Here is an 18,730-nt window from a genome sequence, read left to right as displayed (position 1 = left end):
CAACTGGGACAAGAGTTAGGCATTACGGTTGGCCAGTGGAACGGAGTGCTTTCGTCACAAACTACAAGTTTCAATAGAAACAAAAATGCCTCAAATGCAGAGTTGTGCACATCAATAGGGGCATGAAACAGATGGTATTAAACAACATACATACGCTTATGGAAAAAAAAACAAGACACATTATACAAAATAGACACAGCTACACCTGTGCTGTAGGGAGGAGCGCAGGCCATAAAAATGTTGGTAGTTCCCAGATTTACGTTTGTGTTAGGCTTGCTCCTGATCACGGTCAAGATCTCCATGTTGCCAGAAATCAATAAAAGATTAAAAGATTAAAGAGCTTTGTATGGGAATCGTGAACCCAGATTGCAAGTCTCCAAAACAATCACTCATAGATACTGTGGTAGTATGAGCCTGTAATACATATAACACTACTACACACTGCTCTCTCTGAGGCGAGATGATGATCCAATTTGGGTCTTCATTGACCGAGAGACCATTCATAGCGGGCCAGGTCTCCAAAAATGATATAATCATAGCTCACCAACTTCACAAAACCCATCATACAATTAATGATCCAGACTTAGCTCCTTTCTCATAAGCTCCATTGTCCATTCTCATAAGCAAGAGTGATGATGATTTATGTCCATGAGAAACAAGAAATTATAAGGGATTCTCTATAGGGAATAATTCAGTGATCTCTAGAAGAATTCAACAATATGGCACTGCTCAATATTGGAATGTACATTATTTGATTAAGCAACTCCATTTGCTTTTATTTTGCTGGTCCTTGTATCACACCATTCAAATTCATTTGTAACAAGTCATTAAATACACTTACATAAACAATATAGAAAAGGACCTAGACAGCGTTTTTTGTACACAAAATCACAGTCCCCTATATTGATAGTCCTTGTTAACTATTTTGGTTTGTAGCTGTCTCCTAGCAAATTTTAGAGGGGGAGTCCACCTTATGCTAGTTTCTTGAATGCATCAATTGTGACCAATAAGGGAGATGTGAACTTCGTTCCAAAGGTTTATGGTTGATGGTATCCTTGAGTCTGTTCTTAGGGTTAAATTGAGGAACCCTACAAGATGTAATAGTCAACACATCTCGTCCCCTACCTGTATAGGCTCCTCAAGGCAAGAAACAAGGATGTAGTATACATATAATTTTCCGTAAAAGAAGAATTTCATATATATGCTATTGCTATTGCTCTAGCATAATACTATAGTCCTCTATATCCAATCACCCACCACTAAGTGTAATATTGTGAGATTTCAAACATGCCTCAAGATAAAGAGCAAAGAGAACTAGGCCCATGTGTTTCTAACAACCAATGGTAACATGCAGATGTTTCAAATTGTGTGTTGTGACTGCTACATTCAAAAGTCTACTCGTGGGCATTTGTTTGTGAGCCAAAACCAAGCAACACCTACATTGTGGCCCCCATAGATTTGTCTGCATTCTAAAAACGACATGTTCATTGTGGGATATTCGTCAAGTGCACATCGCAATAAATGCCCCTATATCCTACATCAGTTTGAGTGTTCATTATAGGTTGGGTCTTCTCTACCAGATGGCGAAAGGAGGATTCTCTTTGTCTATGTAAAGTTCCAAACAAGATCTGTGGTACAGGGAACATAGTATAGAATTACTTATCTTGAACACAGTTGGGGCACAGCAAAGGTATTATTTTACAGGAATGGTTGCTCATTAGTAAATGGATCAACTAGAGTGAGAAGTAAGTCCCAGGAAGCCCAGAACAAACAGTGGGTTGCCGGGATTAGAACCACATTTCAGCTGTGGGCAGCAACTAAAGAAAGACTGCCCATGAGGATAGTCTTACTACACATAAGTTACAGCTCTATCCTATTGTGCCACTGGATGCCAGGGTTTGCGTGCTGTGGTTGCCTAGTAGGTTGGCGCCAACCAAACAAGTTCTAAAAACGGAGTGGACTCCCCACCGCCCTGTATTGCCTGCTGGTTAACCATGAAGGTGAAATAAGGAATTCATAATCAATTTCACATCGGTCTTCACCTTGGACTGGTAAGATGATATTGTTGTGCAAAGAGGGTACAAATCTAATACTAAAAAATGTGGGGGATCAAAGTTCTGTGTTTTAGTAAGTTTATTGACAAAGCTATTCTCATGAGTTACCACACTAGGATCTATTCCCCTTTAATTAACCGAAGAATCTTCCACTTTTTACACAGATATTTATATAGTGTACACGGGTACTAGTTTGAAAAGATTCCAGTATTAGTGGGGGGAGGCGACCCTTATCATGAGAGACCTGGAATGAAGTGTGGATTCTTACACTGGACCACCTTTTTTCAGATGGGGAACCAAAACCCTTTGTCTCACCTCAGGACAAATTTATGTACCTCAGAATGTGCAATAGAAATACCTATAATTTCTGTGCTCCCTCAGAAGTCACCTACGCACATCACCATGGAAAATAAGACTCGCTCCCTATGATAAATTACCTAAAACATTTGGGACTATTCAGAGGTACTGTTTATGGGGTACACCAACTGATAGTGCATTCTTTTACATTTGAAATTCTACTACAAATACGTGTAAAATGGCAAAGAATGCGGCAGACACACAGAGTGTGGGGGTGATAAGAGTTCTGGACACCGGAGGTCAGGGAAGCCAGAATGAAATTCAACCTTCTTAAAACACTTCAGAACTAGTACTGGAATCCCCAAAAACATAGGACAGCAGGACCACTACACCATATGCTGATTGTTGGAGATGTGCCCAAACAGGATGAATATGCCCCACATACTTGATCCCTACCCTGACCTAGGTGTGTACTGGTCCTCAGTGCTGAACACTCTTAGTTCGACTCTAATTGCACCCATACTTTATTATACAAACTATTCCTCATACATGACATGGCTGACCTGCCGACCTGAACCTGTCCTTTGAGGTGATTGTTATCCACTGATATCACTACTGCAAAAATCTGTATCCTCTGACACTGGAGGTCAGCCCAAAGGCCAACCCATGACAAATGGCTGACAGAAATTGACAAAACTGCTACCTATGAGCAATTCATCCATAAATTACAGGAGAATATGGAAATCTTTTAATCATGTTTGGGCATCGCTCCTTGTCAACTCAACGTCTGTAGTGTAACCAATGAAGAGAGAGAGAGCGAGAGTCAGTCAATAGCTACACAGATATCAATACCTGCTGCCAATCCAGATTGAGACACACCGTCCTCCTCCACGCCCACTCCTCCTCTCCCCTCCAATAGCAATGGGGGCTACTTTGGATTATAAAGAGAGACAGAACTATAACCAACTCATGGACCATCGCTACGGCCCTCGCATATTACTCAGCTACTGGCCCGTATTATCGCATGCTTTCAACTCACCTTCCCCCACCATGAAGGGAACTCACCAGAATAAGCATACGTTCTATAAAGGCAATAGCCTTTATAGAACGTATGCTTATTCTGGTGAGTATGACAAATGATCGGTCACAGGAGCCTACATGGATTTTCTCAACAACCATAGAGAAGCATTGAAAGCAATACCAAAAATCAAGTGACATTGTTAACCAATTTCCATTGTTTTGCTAGAACCAAAGCTCATCCAATCAGAGTGCAGCTCTAGAAGCACTCTTCCCTTGCAAGGCCACCATACCTCAGATTTCAAGCATGAGAGTAGTTAAAATGAAGAGAAAGAGAGAAAGATCTAGAGGTGGTGAAGTCCCCAGGGGGGAAGGGAGGGTCGAATGTGAATCTATGAAAGATATCAATACTTGAGAACCACAGTATACAGGTGCGTAACTTGTTTTTTCTCTAGTATTGAATTTTTCATAGATTCACATGCTTGAATCCAAGTAGTTAGCAGTAATACGAAGAAATGAGGAGGTGTGCAGAGACAACCAGTCAAATATACTATAAGCATCAACATAGACAATAAATCATTAAATGTAAACGTATAACAATCTCATAATCCATAGAAAAGATTACATCCCACTTCATTGAAAAAGATTATGTGGAACAGCTTGACCCACTGCTGTGTCAGCTTTTGAAGTTGAGTTCAAACAGTAAAGCTTGGTAAATGTATGTACATTAGACCACGTTACTGCAATGCAACTATCTGATAAAGGTACTCCATAGAACAATGCTGTTGAAGCAGCCACACTTCTTGCAGAGTGTGCTTTGCTGTGACAATAGGAACGGATCACTGAAACCAAGTAAGCTATATTGCCCCTTGAAATAGCGTAATCTTACCTACGAGGGGCAAAGGCTATGAACAGCTGGTCTGACCTCATGGAAGTCTTTGTTCCTTCTATGTACAATTTTAGACATCTTCTCTCTTCCAAAATATGTAAAGCTTTATTAGTCACGGTAGATGGGTCTTTGAAAAGGTTCCCAAGACTATCGGCTCATTTGAATGAAAAGAGGTTGGAACCTTTGGAATAAAGCGAGGATTTATCCTCAATATTGCTCTGTTATCTTTGAATTATTAATAGGTATCCTTGATTGTAAAGGATGGAATCTCACTAAATCTCCTGGCTGAAATAAAAGAGCCTTTTTCCATGACAGATATTTCAATTCGGCTTTATGAATAGGTTCAACGGAATGTGTGCCTCCAGCTAGGAGAACAGCCTGATGACTCTATTCTGGTTTCATTTTGCGCTGGACTCAGGGACCAGAGGAAACAGAGGAAAAGCGTAGGTAAAAATTCCTGACCAAGCAATTTGGAATGCATCCCCCCCAAGAGTGTTTTTGTGGGAACCTGCTTGTGAGCAATCAGCATTTTTTGATCTGTGCTGTGGAAAACGGTTCCAGAGTCGGGGTACCCCATTCGCTGAAGATTTGCCCTAATTGTGACTGGCTGAATTCCCATTTGTGGCATTCTTTTGATGTTCTGATTAGGGAATCTGCCAATTTGTTTTCTATCCCTGGATCATGTTCCACTCTCAAGGAAATTTTGTGGAGAAGGACCCATTTCCAAGTTTGCTGTTGTTGTATTGATAGCAATTTTGACTTTCTTCCACCTTGCTTGTTGAGGTAAAACATGGTGGTGGTATTGTCTGTGAGTACCATTACTTCCAAATTATTTTTACTGGGAAGAAAATACTGAAGTCCTACAAACACCGCTTTCAACTCCAAAAGGTTGATGTGCATGCAGTCCTCCTATGGAGATAATTTGTCATGAATTTCTATGTCTTGCAAATGTGCTCCCCTCTTCCAACAAAGCATTGGCCATCATTGTAAAGTGAGGGCAAGAGTGAATGAAAGATTGGCCTGGACAAATATTGGCTTCTGTCTTCAACCATTCCATTGCTATCCTCATGGGTGATGTAATTTGATGTGATTTGAATGGTGTCCTCTATAGACCCCTGCGACTAATCCCACTGAGAATACAGTTCTTCCTGTAGTTGTCTCATTTGTAGCCCACAGTATGGAATTAGTGGAATACACAAATACATCATTCCCAGTATGGACTTGAACATCTTGAAAATCTGGATAGAATTGAAAATTTTTCTGAAAGGGATGAAACCAGATGTTTTATACAATGTATCTTTTCGTGGGATGTCTCTGTATTTAGGTTCACCTCCAGGAATGTAATCTATTTGGATGGGATCCAAGCAGACTTTTCGGTATTTGAATGTAGCCCTAGTTCTTTGAAGAGGCTCAAGCAAGCCACTGTAGACCTTTCTGCAGATCAGAAAGACGGGCCCTTGATGACACAGTCGTCTAAGTATGGGACTAACTGATGACCGCTTCTTCTTCGGGACTTCGGTAGTGGAACCATACACCTGATTAAGATTCTGGGAGCAGATGGAAATCCGAATGAGAGAACTTTGAACTGATAAAGGCATCCTACCACCTCAAATATTTGCATTGTTTCACATGGATGGGGACATGAAAATAAGGATCTAGAAGATGTAGGTTAGCCTTAAAATCTCCCATGTTTCGAAGTTGTAAGATCTTTTGGAGCAAAAGCATTTTGAACAGTTGTTTCTTTATGAATTTGTTCAGAGGTCTTAGACCCATGACCTGTCTCCATTTCCCTGGCTTTTTCTTTTTGAGGAAGAAATTTGAATATAATTGCTTGTTTCCATGGCTATGTGAAATGTCTTCTATAGCTCCTTTGTGAATAAGAAGAGATACCTCCTGACGTAGAAGAGCTAGATGTTGATGTGACCTCTTACGCAGAGGATTTGTGGGAGGCTTTTAACAAATTTCACGGTGTGACGATGATGGATAATACCTAGAACCCATTTGTCTCATGAGATATTCTTCCATTGATCGTAGTAAACGGTCAAGTCTGTGAAATAATGTGTCAGTAGGTGTGAAGAGGTGACTGGTGCCTGAAAATTGTCACTGACATCTTGATGCTTCGTGATCAATTCCTCCTGCGAGTTGTTTGTCTCTTACAGAATGCACATAATGGTGCTTTTTATTGCTGCTGCACGGCATACTGCTGTTGAAATCCCTGTTGGAATGTAGAGTAAGGTAGGTTTGTACCTGTATCACAGAAATGAGCCTCTGGATGAGAACTGACCTCTTCCTCGATTCCCTCTAAAGCTCTGTAAATGGTATTGCTGTAATTATCCCAGTGAACGTGCCAAGTCAGCCTTAATGCATTGTAGGGCATCATCCGCAAGCTTTTCAAACAGATTTTCCCCATAAAAAGGCTTGTCCAGAAACTTAGCCCAAACCTCAAGATGGAAAGAGGTAGCTTCAGCCATCCTTGTTGGCGTAACGCTGCAGCTCCAGCCGTTTGCCGAAAGGCTGCAGAAGCAACATCCCTAGCAAGGCCGATATTCTCTGAGGATACCCTTTCTCACTGGTTTAACATTTCCGTTGCCTCTCTCCATTTGTCTTCAGGTATGAACTTGAGGAAGGGTGTCATATCCGACCACATCTCCCTGTCTTATTTCCCCAATATGGCTAGCGATGATGCTCTTATAGTCGTGGCTCTTATAGTTCAGAATCTCTTCCCCACATTGTCCAAACATCTCCCTTCTTTATCTGGTGGAGGCGAACAGGGAGTTTAAGGATTTCTAGATCTCCTCTGGGAAGCCTACAGCACCACTGAGTCCCGACAAGGATGACCAGTTAGCCACAAAGGTGAATTTTCTGGCGCTTTGTATTTTTTGTCAAGTCGAAACATAACAGCCGCCACTGAAGCTGGAGTTTTCATCAACTTCAGACCTTCTTCCCAAATATGATTGACTATGGAAATGGACTTTACTGATTTTCTGGCTGAGTCTTTAAAATGGTACAAAAAACAATCTGTTTGTTTAAGTGGTATTGGCAGATCAAAACGTTTTGAGGCTCTTTCTGAAATCTCATGAAATTATCAGATATCCTCTGGAGAGGACCTAGTAGGCGGAGGCGTGGAAGATGCCTAAAGGACGCTATATAATCATCCCATTTTGCCTGAGACTGATTGTTCCTGAGTGATCTCACCCTCTTCGGGCTGTTCTTCATCATCACGTTCTATATACCTATCAAAAATCGTGATTAGTGGCAAAACTCTAGTAACTGAGCAAGGCTGATCACTTTTTTGGGTTTGTTTCTGCCACTACTGCACTTTTCCAATTCTACTCATCGCTCTTCTATCTATGAATTGTTGTTTCTATTATTTACATATTTCATTTCCTTTCGTCTTTCTTGCCTTTATTGACTTACAGTTAGTTTTCTAGCATTTCTAACTGAATTTTATGCATCATTCTTTATTGCTGGCATTGTCTGATCATCATTTGGCATCATATGTTAGGGTAAAGGATTGCTTAACAATCTCTGAAATCTACACTCAGTTTCTCCTGATATTCTTCCCTAGTTTTACATGTGCTTCTTCTGGTTGCGCTCTTTTTGGCTTCTCGTTTTCTGTCTGTGGAATGCCAGGCCCACTGGAGTTTGTGTCTTCTACATTAATAATCTCTTAAAAGAGGCAATGGAATATGTGTATTCAATTACTTTTCTTTATTCGCTTCCCTATAAATATGTACTCTTCCCTATAAAGATGTACTGTGTTTACATGTCTGCATATATTCTTCTTTTTGCCCATCATAGTTTAACGCCCTGCGTAATTGTCATGTTTATTTTGTCCAGTGCTTTCGAACTTCGGAATAAATTGTATATAAATTCAACAGATTAAAGTCTATCTAGCTAAATCATCATAACTATTATTAGAGTTGGTATTGCCATTCTATTATTGATATTATTATTTTAAGCAGTGAGTGATTGTCAGTATACACTTAAAGCTATGCCCAAGATTTGACAAACGGTAGAATGGTTTCAGGACGATAATAGGAGAGTTAATAACTATGTAGATTGTTTTCTTTTATCAGCAGAGTGTTTTCTTTTATCAGCAGAGGAGATGCGTGGCCAGGTTTTCGTGAGTCTGTAGAGTGTTTAAGGGAAAAACTTAATGTTTTTAGGAAGCGTGTAAGAGAGCAGTATCATGAAAGAATATGTATTAGCTATGGTGCTGTATGAGCTAGTCAATGGTGTATTGATATCCTCCCATATCTGTGATTCCAAAAGTGTCAAGTGCTAAAAGTTCATGTAAGTGTGTCTTCAAAAACAAATCTGAATCATTTTCATAATTTTTTAATAAATAGCTTATATTTTTTCTGCATCATGTTAATATCTTTAATTTACATTTGATAGAGATGACTCTGCAAGTTATGACATCTGTTTTAATGAATACCTGTTTTGTGTGCTTTGCTTTTGGGGTTGTTCTAAAGCACCTGTAACAAAAAGGCAGTCAATACTTGCATTGCTTGTGTGTTCCTTTGACGGACTAAACACGAACTGACCTTTTGTAAACATTTTATGTTTCTTTTAACAGGGTAGCACGCTAAGGAAACGGAAGATGTATGAAGAATTCCTAAGCAAAGTCTCCATTTTAGGTTAGTTTGCCTCTTCTTTCTTCAACGCTGGGGTTTGTTCATACTGCACCAAAAACCTGTAAAGATCCCTCTATCTATACATCTTTTTTTGTGGATTGGTGTAATTGCTCAGTGCATGTTTTAGTTATTTGGAAATATATTGAACAGGCTTGAACGTATTAGTCATCTGTATAACTATTTTAATAGGTTTGTGAACATGTTCATAAGCTTATATTTGGGAGTAAAAGTGGTAAAATAATTGGATGTGGAAAATTCGCCAACTTACAGAGCTGACTTGAAAAACAAACTTCTTGTTAGACAAGAAGGAAAGAGATTTTCCCTCTTTGACAGTTAGAACTCATCGGTGTGCTTCCTTCGTTCCTCACATGCAGTTGCGTGTCATCTAGTTCGGCATGAGCAAAAGAGAAGATGGCACTTAGACACAAAGGATCCCCTGAATGGTTTGCCTAGGTCTGTGGGAAGGCGTTGGCATGCAAGTGGCTTATGTGGCCTAGATGTGTTTCCATTGGTAGTAGACTTTTGTTTGCATGGTTCAGAATATTGGGCTAAAGGTTCAGAAGGAGGAGTATAGTGGTATGGAGGATCGGATATGCCAGGTGGATTAAGGGCAGAATATCAGTCCTTCAGTCTTCCCTCTTGCTCCTGCTATACAGGGACAACACCATTTTCTTGTGATGCTGAGTGTGGTTAGGGCTATCTTTGTTTCTAGACGTTTGTCTTCCTTGTTTGTGCTGCCCGAGCTTTCCTTTCCAAGATGGTGTTTGACCATTTTCCTGTGAATTCATTTTCTGTTCTTTTCATGTTCAATAGAGCTTGGAGCTGAATAGGATGCATTGCAGCACTTTAAATTCCTCTGTTTTTCATAACACTTACCGCCCACCATTTTTACCTTCAGATCTTTGCTCCTTTTTATTGCAGCTATTTTTCCCTATTGGATGCTTCAGCCTGGAAGATTATGCTAGATACTTTCTCTACTCTCTCTCAAGATAGTTTTGGTGCTTTACTTCCCAGTCCTTTGAAACCTCTTTTAAAGGATCCAAATAAGGAGAAAACTACCAAATTTCATATGTTGTTAAGTGCAGGGTTGCACTGTCGCTACTGGGAGGAGTTACCATGTATCCAGTATTGGGGTATCTTTCATAGATTCACATGCCTGAATCATTCCCCGTCGTCAAGATGGGAGTCCCACGATAAAATACAAAAGCAATGCCATAAGTAATTAATAGTCTAAAAAGGCCAAATGCTATATCTTAGTAGCCTATCTATTTCCTTTTCAAAAAAGGGCCAACAATTGGTTCCAGCCAATAAGCTGCCAGCACCCTCTAGAACACGCCCAGCAGAGGCAAGTTCTCTTCGAGTTTTCAGCGCACGTCATGTGGAAGGGAGTCTCCCTGAGTGATACTCAGTTTCTTCCTTCTATTCAGCTATTCTGAAGAAAATGTCAGGCAAGAAAGGCCTCTCTCGCCCTTCCAAGACCTGTTGGAAGAAGAGGGTCCATGTAGATGATCTACAGAAAGACTGTATTTATTGCCATTATCCAAGGCATGAGGTGAAAGACTGTAAAATCAGTCACACCTTTTCTAATAAGACTCTCAAAGACAGAGAGGGAAGATAACTTTTGTGGCGTCAATCCACAAAAAAAAACAGGCTCACACATCAGATGAGGAAGAAGGATTGGCTTCAACTTCTCACAAAAGGGCTAGATCACAGGAAAGATCTTCAGGTGGGGGAAGAAAGCATCTCAAGTCTTCCCAAGAAAAGCCTGTAATTAAAGAGAGGAGCTCCAAACATTCCTCTGAGCCAACATTGTCTGTGCCCTATACGCCTGTCAAGAGAGAAACAGAGCGTCCAAGATCCTCTTCTACAGATTTTGTGAGTAGAAAGCACATAAAGAAATCAGTGTCGATGGCGACAATATGTGAGACTTCATCGACGTCATCGTCGACGGAAACCATCACTACGATGGCGATTCAGTCCCCTATTTCATCGACAAAGATTTCTATTGTGATGAGACCTCCATGGTTTTCACCTGTCGACGACCCATCATTGACGAAGGAACCATCAGCGAAAATATCGCCGACAAAGGAACCGTCGACACCGAAAACACCGTCAACGACGAAAACACCGTCGACGATGAACCATCGACGAAGATACGAACAACGTCGACGAAGACGCCATCGACAAAGTCTCTGTCAGCAACAACATCTCCATCGGCTATGACAACACCATCGACGACCACACAGTAGACTATGGAAATTCCTTCAATAATAATTTCTGCACCGTTGACCCCACCGTCGACGAGGATATCTCAGACCATGATTGTTTTAAAGACTTTTCTACACCCGCATTTGCAAGATTATAGTAAAGTTTCTGATAGATACATCTGCCAGTGGATTCCTCACCGTGTGAATATCCCCCTGCGTCAGCAACGTTCGGAAAATTATTTTGTAGCACGCCGGTGTGGACAACGTCACAGGAGCCTGGCATCGTGCGCGACTCCGGCTGACGTCACCGACTCCTTTATGAGGCCTACGTCGGCGTGATGACATCAGTTCCCTTTTTTCCGCGTCGTCGACACTAACGGTTTCTTGGGATCTCTTGTGTTACGGATAGTAACTTTGTTGCTATTTGTGTGTTTCTGTATCTTTTTCGAGTTGCTGTCTTCCACCGAAGATGTCATCGAAGAAGACAGGTTTTAAGTAGTGCGGATCGAGTGCCAGGATGATGTCCATTATCGATCCTCATGGTGATTGCTTGTGGTGTCTGGGATCGGACCACGATGTTGAAGGCTGTCGATCCTGTTCTAAAATTAACCCGAAGGCTCTGCGAGAATGAGAAGCTAAAATCCTTCTGGCCAAGGTAAAAGGAAAGGATGCCAAGAGGTCTTCGAGATCAATATCAAGACGCTCGAGGTCAAAGCCGAAGTCAAAGTCGAGGTCGAAGACGAGGTCTAGATCGAGATCAAGATCGAGGTCCCGATCGGAGTCGGCGTCTAAGTCGGCTTCGGGACATGCTTCGGGTTCCTCGAAGAAAAAACATAAGAGGAAGTAGCATAGCTCGAGGCATCATTCGGCAGGGAGTCGGACTCGAAGAAGAGGTCTTCTTCTCGAAAACATCGTAAGGACTTTTTGTCTCCCTCACCATCCCGTGAGCCTGTAGGTGAAGTCTCGCCTTTACAGTCCCGAGGGCCTTCTCCGGATCCGGGACTGGATCGGTCTCTGGATCCGTGTCAGTCTTCGGCACATGAGGAAGAAGACGTTGTGGATCCTCAGGCTTCGGCGACTCCGGTGCATCATCCAGAGGAACAGAAAGGTCAAGAAGAAACGATTCCGGCGCAGCCTCCTTTGGAGCAGCCAGTGGGTTTGTACCCTCCGTTTCCTGATCCTGGTCAGGACCACTCGCATTTCCTTAATGCAATGTATGGTGTGTATGCGAGGGCTGGTCTCATGGGTCCAGTGTCGTATAACTTGGGTGTACCTCAAGCTTACGCTCAGGTGCTTTTTCTACCGTTTATGCCAACGCCATATCCACCTTGCCTTGGTTCGGCGGCACCGCCGAGGTCATAGAATCCGTCGGAGTCGTTACCGCATCCGACGACTTTGGTTCGGTTGGAGTGATTGAGGCGTAGAACTCAGGGTCTCATGGAAGAGAAGGAATATGAGGACCCTGAAGTGGAGGAAGGTGAACTTCAGGAACAGGAGGATTATTTTGAGGAGCTACATAGTGCAAGTGATTTGGAACTTACGCCAGAATGGGAGATGCCTGCAGTTTCTGATGCACCCTCTAAGGATGTAGCTCCCTACCATGTTTTTATTAAGAAGGCTGCAGAACTGCTGAACTTGACTTTGCCTTCTGTAGAGTTTAAATCTAACATCTTTACTGAGGTTCTACATTGACCTTCTTCTGTTGTTGAGCCGACTCTCCCGTTCACTTAGGCTCTTACTGAACCAATATTAGAAGTCTGGAAAGGCCTCTGTCTGCTCCTGCGGTGTCTAGAACAGTGTCGAGACGCTATAGGGTGGCACCTGGTGACCCTGAGTTCTTGACTTCCATCCTTCGCCAGAAAGTCTGGTGGTTCAGGCGGCATGTTCAAAGAGGTCGGCAGGTGCTTTTCCCCAGGTTCCAGGGGATAAGGACTCAAAAAGATTGGATCAGAATGCTAAGAAGGTATTCTCGTCTAGTAGCATGGCCCTGAAATTGACAAATGCTACTCGTCTGCTGGGCAGATATGTACATGCTTTGATGGATACGGTTAAGCAGTTCTCATCTAAGCTTCCGGAGGAGGATAGAAAGAACTTCAATGAAGTAGTGTCTGACACGCAGGCTGCGCTCGCCAGGTGATTCAGAGTGGCATGGACACGGCGGACTCTGTGGCTAGAATAATGGGATCTTCAGTCGCCACTAGAAGGGCCGCTTGGTTAAAGTGTTCCGAATTTTCAACTGATGTTCAGGCTGCTCTAATGGATTTGCCTTTTGATGGCACTGGCCTTTTTGGGGAAAAAGGCTGACGCTGCCTTAGAAAGGTTTAAAGATAGTAGAGCGACTGCAAGGTCCTTGGGCTTACAGACAAGAGGCTCTTTCGCTAAGAAGTACAGGGGCTTTGGAAGATCTACTTTTCGTTCCAATAAGCAGACCCAGCAGCAGCAGCAGCAAAATCCCTTGTACAAATCCTATAGAGGTAGACAGAGGGGTCGTGGTCATGGGCGTCAAGCCTCCTCCTCCTCTACTTCCTCCTCTAATACCCAACCCCCCACCTACATCAGCAAAGCAGCCCTATATCCACCATTCCAGATCATGCGGGTCCTGTAGGGGGTCGGCTTACGTATTTTCTACGAGATTGGGAATCGGTTACATCAGATCTTTGGGTTCTCAATCTCGTAGAGAATGGGTATGCTCTTCCCTTTCGGGAGTTCCCTCCCAATTACCCTCCTTGCCAAGGTTTTTGCTTGGAGGACCTCCTGTTGCTCTTGCAGGAAGAAGTCCTGGCACTGTTCAGAAAAGGTACAATAGAGGTGGTTCTGGAGCAGGAGAGGGGTCAGGGGTGCTACTCCCGGTATTTTCTGATCCCCAAGAAGGATGGCAGACTTCGTCCAATCCTGGACCTCAGGATTTTGAACCTCTATCTCAAACAGGAGAAGTTCAAGATGCTCACTCTTGCGCAGGTTCTTCAAGCGCTGATGGAAGAAAACTGGATGGTGTCGATCGACTTACAGGATGCTTATTTCCACATCCCCATCCCGAAGTCACACAGGAAGTATCTCCGTTTTACGATGGGGTCGCATCACTACCAGTTTGCAGGCCTTCCGTTTGGACTTACTACTGCGCCTCAAGTCTTTACCAAGGTGATGGCTGTGGTGGCTGCACATCTCAGAAGGTCAGGGATTCCTGTATTCCCTTATCTGGACTTTTGGCTGATCAAAGCAGAATCTCCAAAGATAGTGCTCCATCATCTGCAAGAGACAACTCAGTTGTTGCACAGGTTGGGTTTTTCGATAAATGTACCCAAATCTCACCTGGTGCCCTCCCAGCGCAACCTGTTCATAAGTGGAGTACTGGACACAACTGTGTGTCGTGCATTCCCTCCTCCTCAAAGGATTCACAACATACAGGAAATGATACCTTTATTTCACAATGGAACGGTCGTTCCAGTCCTGAAGGTCCTTCGTCTGCTCGGTCTGATGGCCTCTTGCATTCTGTTGGTCAACCATGCACGCTGGCACATAAGGGCACTCCAGTGCTGCCTCCGCAGGCAGTGGTATCAGCACAACGGAGATCTCAGGGAGTCAGTGAGGATCTCCAGAGAAACTGTGGCAGATCTGTCTTGGTGGGGCGTGGAAGGCAATCTGTCTCAGGGAAAGCCTTTTCAACTGCTTCCATCGGTGTCCACCGTGATAACGGATGCATCCACTCTAGGGTGGGGTGCTCATCTGGGGGATCTGGAAGTCAAAGGTCTTTGGTCTCCAGGGGAAAGGTTGCTTCACATCAACCTTCTAGAGTTGCGGGCCATACGTTTAGCGCTCAAGACCTTCCTCCTTTCCCTTCGCGGTCAGTCAGTTCAAGTCCTGATGGACAACACAACCGCGATGTGGTATGTCAACAAGCAGGGAGGAGTAGGGTCACGGTGTCTCTGCAGAGAGGCTCTGCGTCTCTGGTCCTGGGTTCAGGACCATCAGATTTGTCTGATGGCAAATCATCTGGCCTGGGTTCTGAATGTACGTGCAATCTGAAAGAAACAGGTTAGTATTAGATTCCTTACCTTAGAATATCTCCAGGCGTCAGTCTGGATCCGGAAACTTTTGCGTAGCAGTACCCCTGCTCGTCGGTAGGCGTCGTCTGCAGGCGTCCCCTGCGGCTCCGCGTCCGTCGTTGGCGTCGTGCGCCGTGATGACGTCGCTGGAGTATATAGACGCCGCCTCCGCGCGCTGACGTCAGTTCTTCTTTTTTCCGCGCCAGTTAGCGCAGATCCGAGAAGAGCAGTACTCCGGTCTTTTGACCAAAGTTTTTTGATCCTTTTTGATATCTTCTTACGGTGCCGGTAGGATGCCTGGTTTTAAGAACTGTGATGACTGCGACCGCACGATGTCGGTCACGGACCATCACCGACTCTGCCTCCGGTGCCTGGGCCCCGACCACAACGTGGACGCCTGTGTCGATTGCCGGGCCTTGACGAGTAAAGCTAGGAGGGAGCGGTCCCGCAAGCTACTCGAGCTGCGGGTGTCGGCCCCGCGTCGAGAGAGGTCCCGGTCCGGCCGGAGGTCAAGGGAGCGGTCGAGGGAGCAGTCGCGGAGCCGTCACGAACGCTCTGGGAGTCGTCACCATTCCTCTGGTTCCTCAGGTAGGAAACACAAGAAGTCGGGGCGTCGTCATCGTACCCCCGACTCCCCCCGACGCTCGCGCGATGCGGCCGGGGGTTCGGGTGACCCCGGGGCCTGCTCCATACCCTACGGTCCCTGGGGAAGGCGCGACGCCCGAGGAGATAGAGGAGTTCCTCATGGCCATGAGGAAGCCGTCTCCTCCGACGGGGCCTACGGCGCCTTCGGGCCCTGTGCCCCTGTCCGAGGGCCCTAGCGGGTCGGGTGTTCCTGCCTCGACGCCGCCGGGAGCTCCAGCCCCGGCGCCGCCGACGGCTCTGGTCCCGGCGCCGCAGGGGCCTTCAGGATCGACGCCGGCTGGCCAGCCGACCTCTCCAGCGCCGATTCCATCGGGGTTGCCCCCGACGCCGTCCCCGCGCGGCGCCGGTCCTCCGGCGCCGGCCCCATACCCTCTCCGACTCCGGTCACGGAGCCGGACCGGCGGCGCCCGACGCCGAGTCCGATGCCGATGGGGCCTGTGAACCCCGAGGAGCCGGTCTACTATGTTGATCAGAATATGATGAGGAGGTAGATTACGGAGAGGATTGGGAGGGGTCTGAGGACCCTCTGACACGTGAGTGTCAGTACAATGTGGACTGGGCAGGTGACTTGGGTGACGCCAGTGGTCTAGATGAATCCCCTAACCCTGGCTTTGTCTCGCCTCCAACCGTGGCTTCGGAGGAGGGGGCAGCTTATTCAGTGGTATTGATGAGGGCTGCCAAGGCCTTAAACCTTGAGCTCCCCGTCGCGGCCATGAGGACTAACATCCTCACTCAGGTCCTCAAACCGCAGTCATGCCCACAGGAGCCACTGCTGCCGTTCAACGAGGCCTTGTCTGACGTTCTTTTGGGCACGTGGTCCAGGCCCGCTTCAGGTTCGCCTGTTGATAGGAACGTGGCCAGACGCCACCGTCTGTGTACGGATGACCCCAAGTTCCTGTCCACCCATCCCACCCCTGAGAGTCTGGTGATCCAGGCCTCGACTTCCCAGACCGCATTCCCGTCGGCCCCGCCCGACAGGGAATCCAAGAGGTACGACCAGTATGGAAAAAAAGTCTTCTCATCCCTGAGTCTGAGACTGCGGTCTTGCAACACCGCATGCCTCTTGGGCCGCTACACCCACTCTCTGTGGGATACGGTCGCGGACTTGCTGCCAGAATGCCCACCGGAGGTACGGGCAAAACTCGGCAAAGCTATGATTGAAGGCCGAGACGCAGCGAAATACTCCATCAGGTGTGGTCTTGATACGACCCACTCGCTGGGCAGAGCGATGTCCACGACGGTGGCGATTCCTTGCCACGCCTGGCTGAGATCCGCCAACTTTTCGGCAGATGTCCAGAATGCTTTGATGGACATGCCGTTTGATGGCAGTCGCCTGTTTGGCGACAAAGCGGACCGCGCGCTGGAGCGCTTCAAGGACTCCAGGGTCACGGCCAAGTCCTTGGGTCTCTCGATCCAGCGCCAGCAAACGGGTTCGTTTCGCTCTTTTCGTGGCCAGGGAAGGGGCGGTCCCACACGTGCTGCCAGCCACGCGCCGCAACAAAATTATCAAAGCGGTGGCGGCCGTGGAAACCGCCGGGGAGGCGGTCGGGGACAACGGCGAGGTCAGACCACACCTCCCCCCGCAGCATCCGCCTCAAAGTCCTCCTAGTCCGTGCTTTCAGGCCCATGTGACGCCGGTGGGTGGCAGGGTTCGCCATCACCACTCCCGCTGGCGCACCATCACCTCGGACAGGTGGGTGCTGCAGATCGTCCGAAGGGGCTACTCCCTCCCCTTCGAGACCAATCCTCCAGCCATGCCACCGCAGAACCACCGTGTGTCGGGGGACCACTTGACACTTCTGCAGGAGGAAGTTACGGCCCTCTTGGCCAAGGGGGCCATCGAGCGCATTCCTGGGACAGAAGTAGGGCGTGGTTGCTATTCCCACTACTTTCTGGTACCCAAGAAGGACAAAGGGGGCCTACGTCCTATCTTGGACCTAAGGAACGTCAACGGCTTCCTCCGGAAGGAGAAGTCAAGATGTTGACTTTGGCTCAGGTCTTGGCTGCTCTAGACCCGCAAGACTGGATGGTAGCGTTGGACTTGCAGGATGCGTATTTTCACATCCCCGTCCTGCCGGCCCACCGGCGTTACCTGAGGTTCACGGTAGGCCACGAGCACTTTCAGTTTATCGTGCTCCCCTTCGGCCTTACAAGTGCCCCACGGGTGTTCACAAAGGTGATGGTGGTGGTCGCAGCCCATCTGCGCAGGTTAGGGGTTTCAGTCTTCCCCTACCTAGACGACTGGTTGTTGAAGGCGGGCTCGCCCCAGACAGTCGTCCACCACCTTCAGATGACGGCAGACCTCCTGCACGAGCTGGGGTTTTCCATCAATGTGCCGAAATCACACCTGTGTCCCTCTCAAAAGCTCCTTTTCATCGGAGCGGTTCTCGACTCGGCGCAGTTTCGGGTTTATCCTCCGTAACGGCGAGTCCAGAAAATACAGGCTTTGATTCCCATCTTTCAGCCGTTATCCCGGGTTTCGGTCAGGTTGACGCTGCGGCTGCTGGGGCTGATGGCTTCCTGCATCCTTCTGGCGCATCACGCCCGGTGGCGGATGCGGGCTCTGCAGTGAGACCTGAAGTTTCAGTGGGCCCAGCATCAGGGCAACCTGTCCGACCATGTCTTGATCTCAGAGGGCACTGCAAGACAACTGCAGTGGTGGCTTACGGACCGCGATTGGGTCAGAGGCAGATCCCTCTCCCTTCCCCAACCAGAGCACGTTGTTGTGACGGACGGGTCCCTCCAGGGCTGGGGAGGCCACTTGGGAGAGGCAGAGATCAGAGGCATCTGGTCTCCGGCGGAGTCCCGGCTCCATATAAACTTGTTGGAGCTACGGGCGACTCGTCTAGCACTGAAGGCATTCCTCCCCTTTGTCAGCGGGAGTGTAGTGGCAACACCACCGCCATGTGGTACTGCAACAAACAGGGCGGGGTGGGGT

At 46.5% G+C, this 18,730-nt stretch overlaps 1 protein-coding gene across 1 annotated transcript in view; it reads left to right on the top strand.

Moving 5' to 3' along the window:
* Positions 1-18,730, top strand: part of PRKAR1B (protein kinase cAMP-dependent type I regulatory subunit beta) — a 516,439-nt gene that overhangs the window by 314,862 nt on the left and 182,847 nt on the right. The window contains exon 8 of the mRNA XM_086940549.1: positions 8,840-8,900. Coding sequence (XP_086796675.1) covers positions 8,840-8,900 — 61 coding nt within the window. The remainder of the gene's footprint in view (positions 1-8,839; positions 8,901-18,730) is intronic.

The sequence above is a fragment of the Lissotriton vulgaris genome, chromosome 10, assembly GCF_964263255.1.
Source record: "Lissotriton vulgaris chromosome 10, aLisVul1.2, whole genome shotgun sequence".
In the NCBI taxonomy this organism is placed as follows: Eukaryota; Metazoa; Chordata; class Amphibia; order Caudata; family Salamandridae; genus Lissotriton; species Lissotriton vulgaris.
This window is presented reverse-complemented; position numbering and strand designations above follow the sequence as displayed.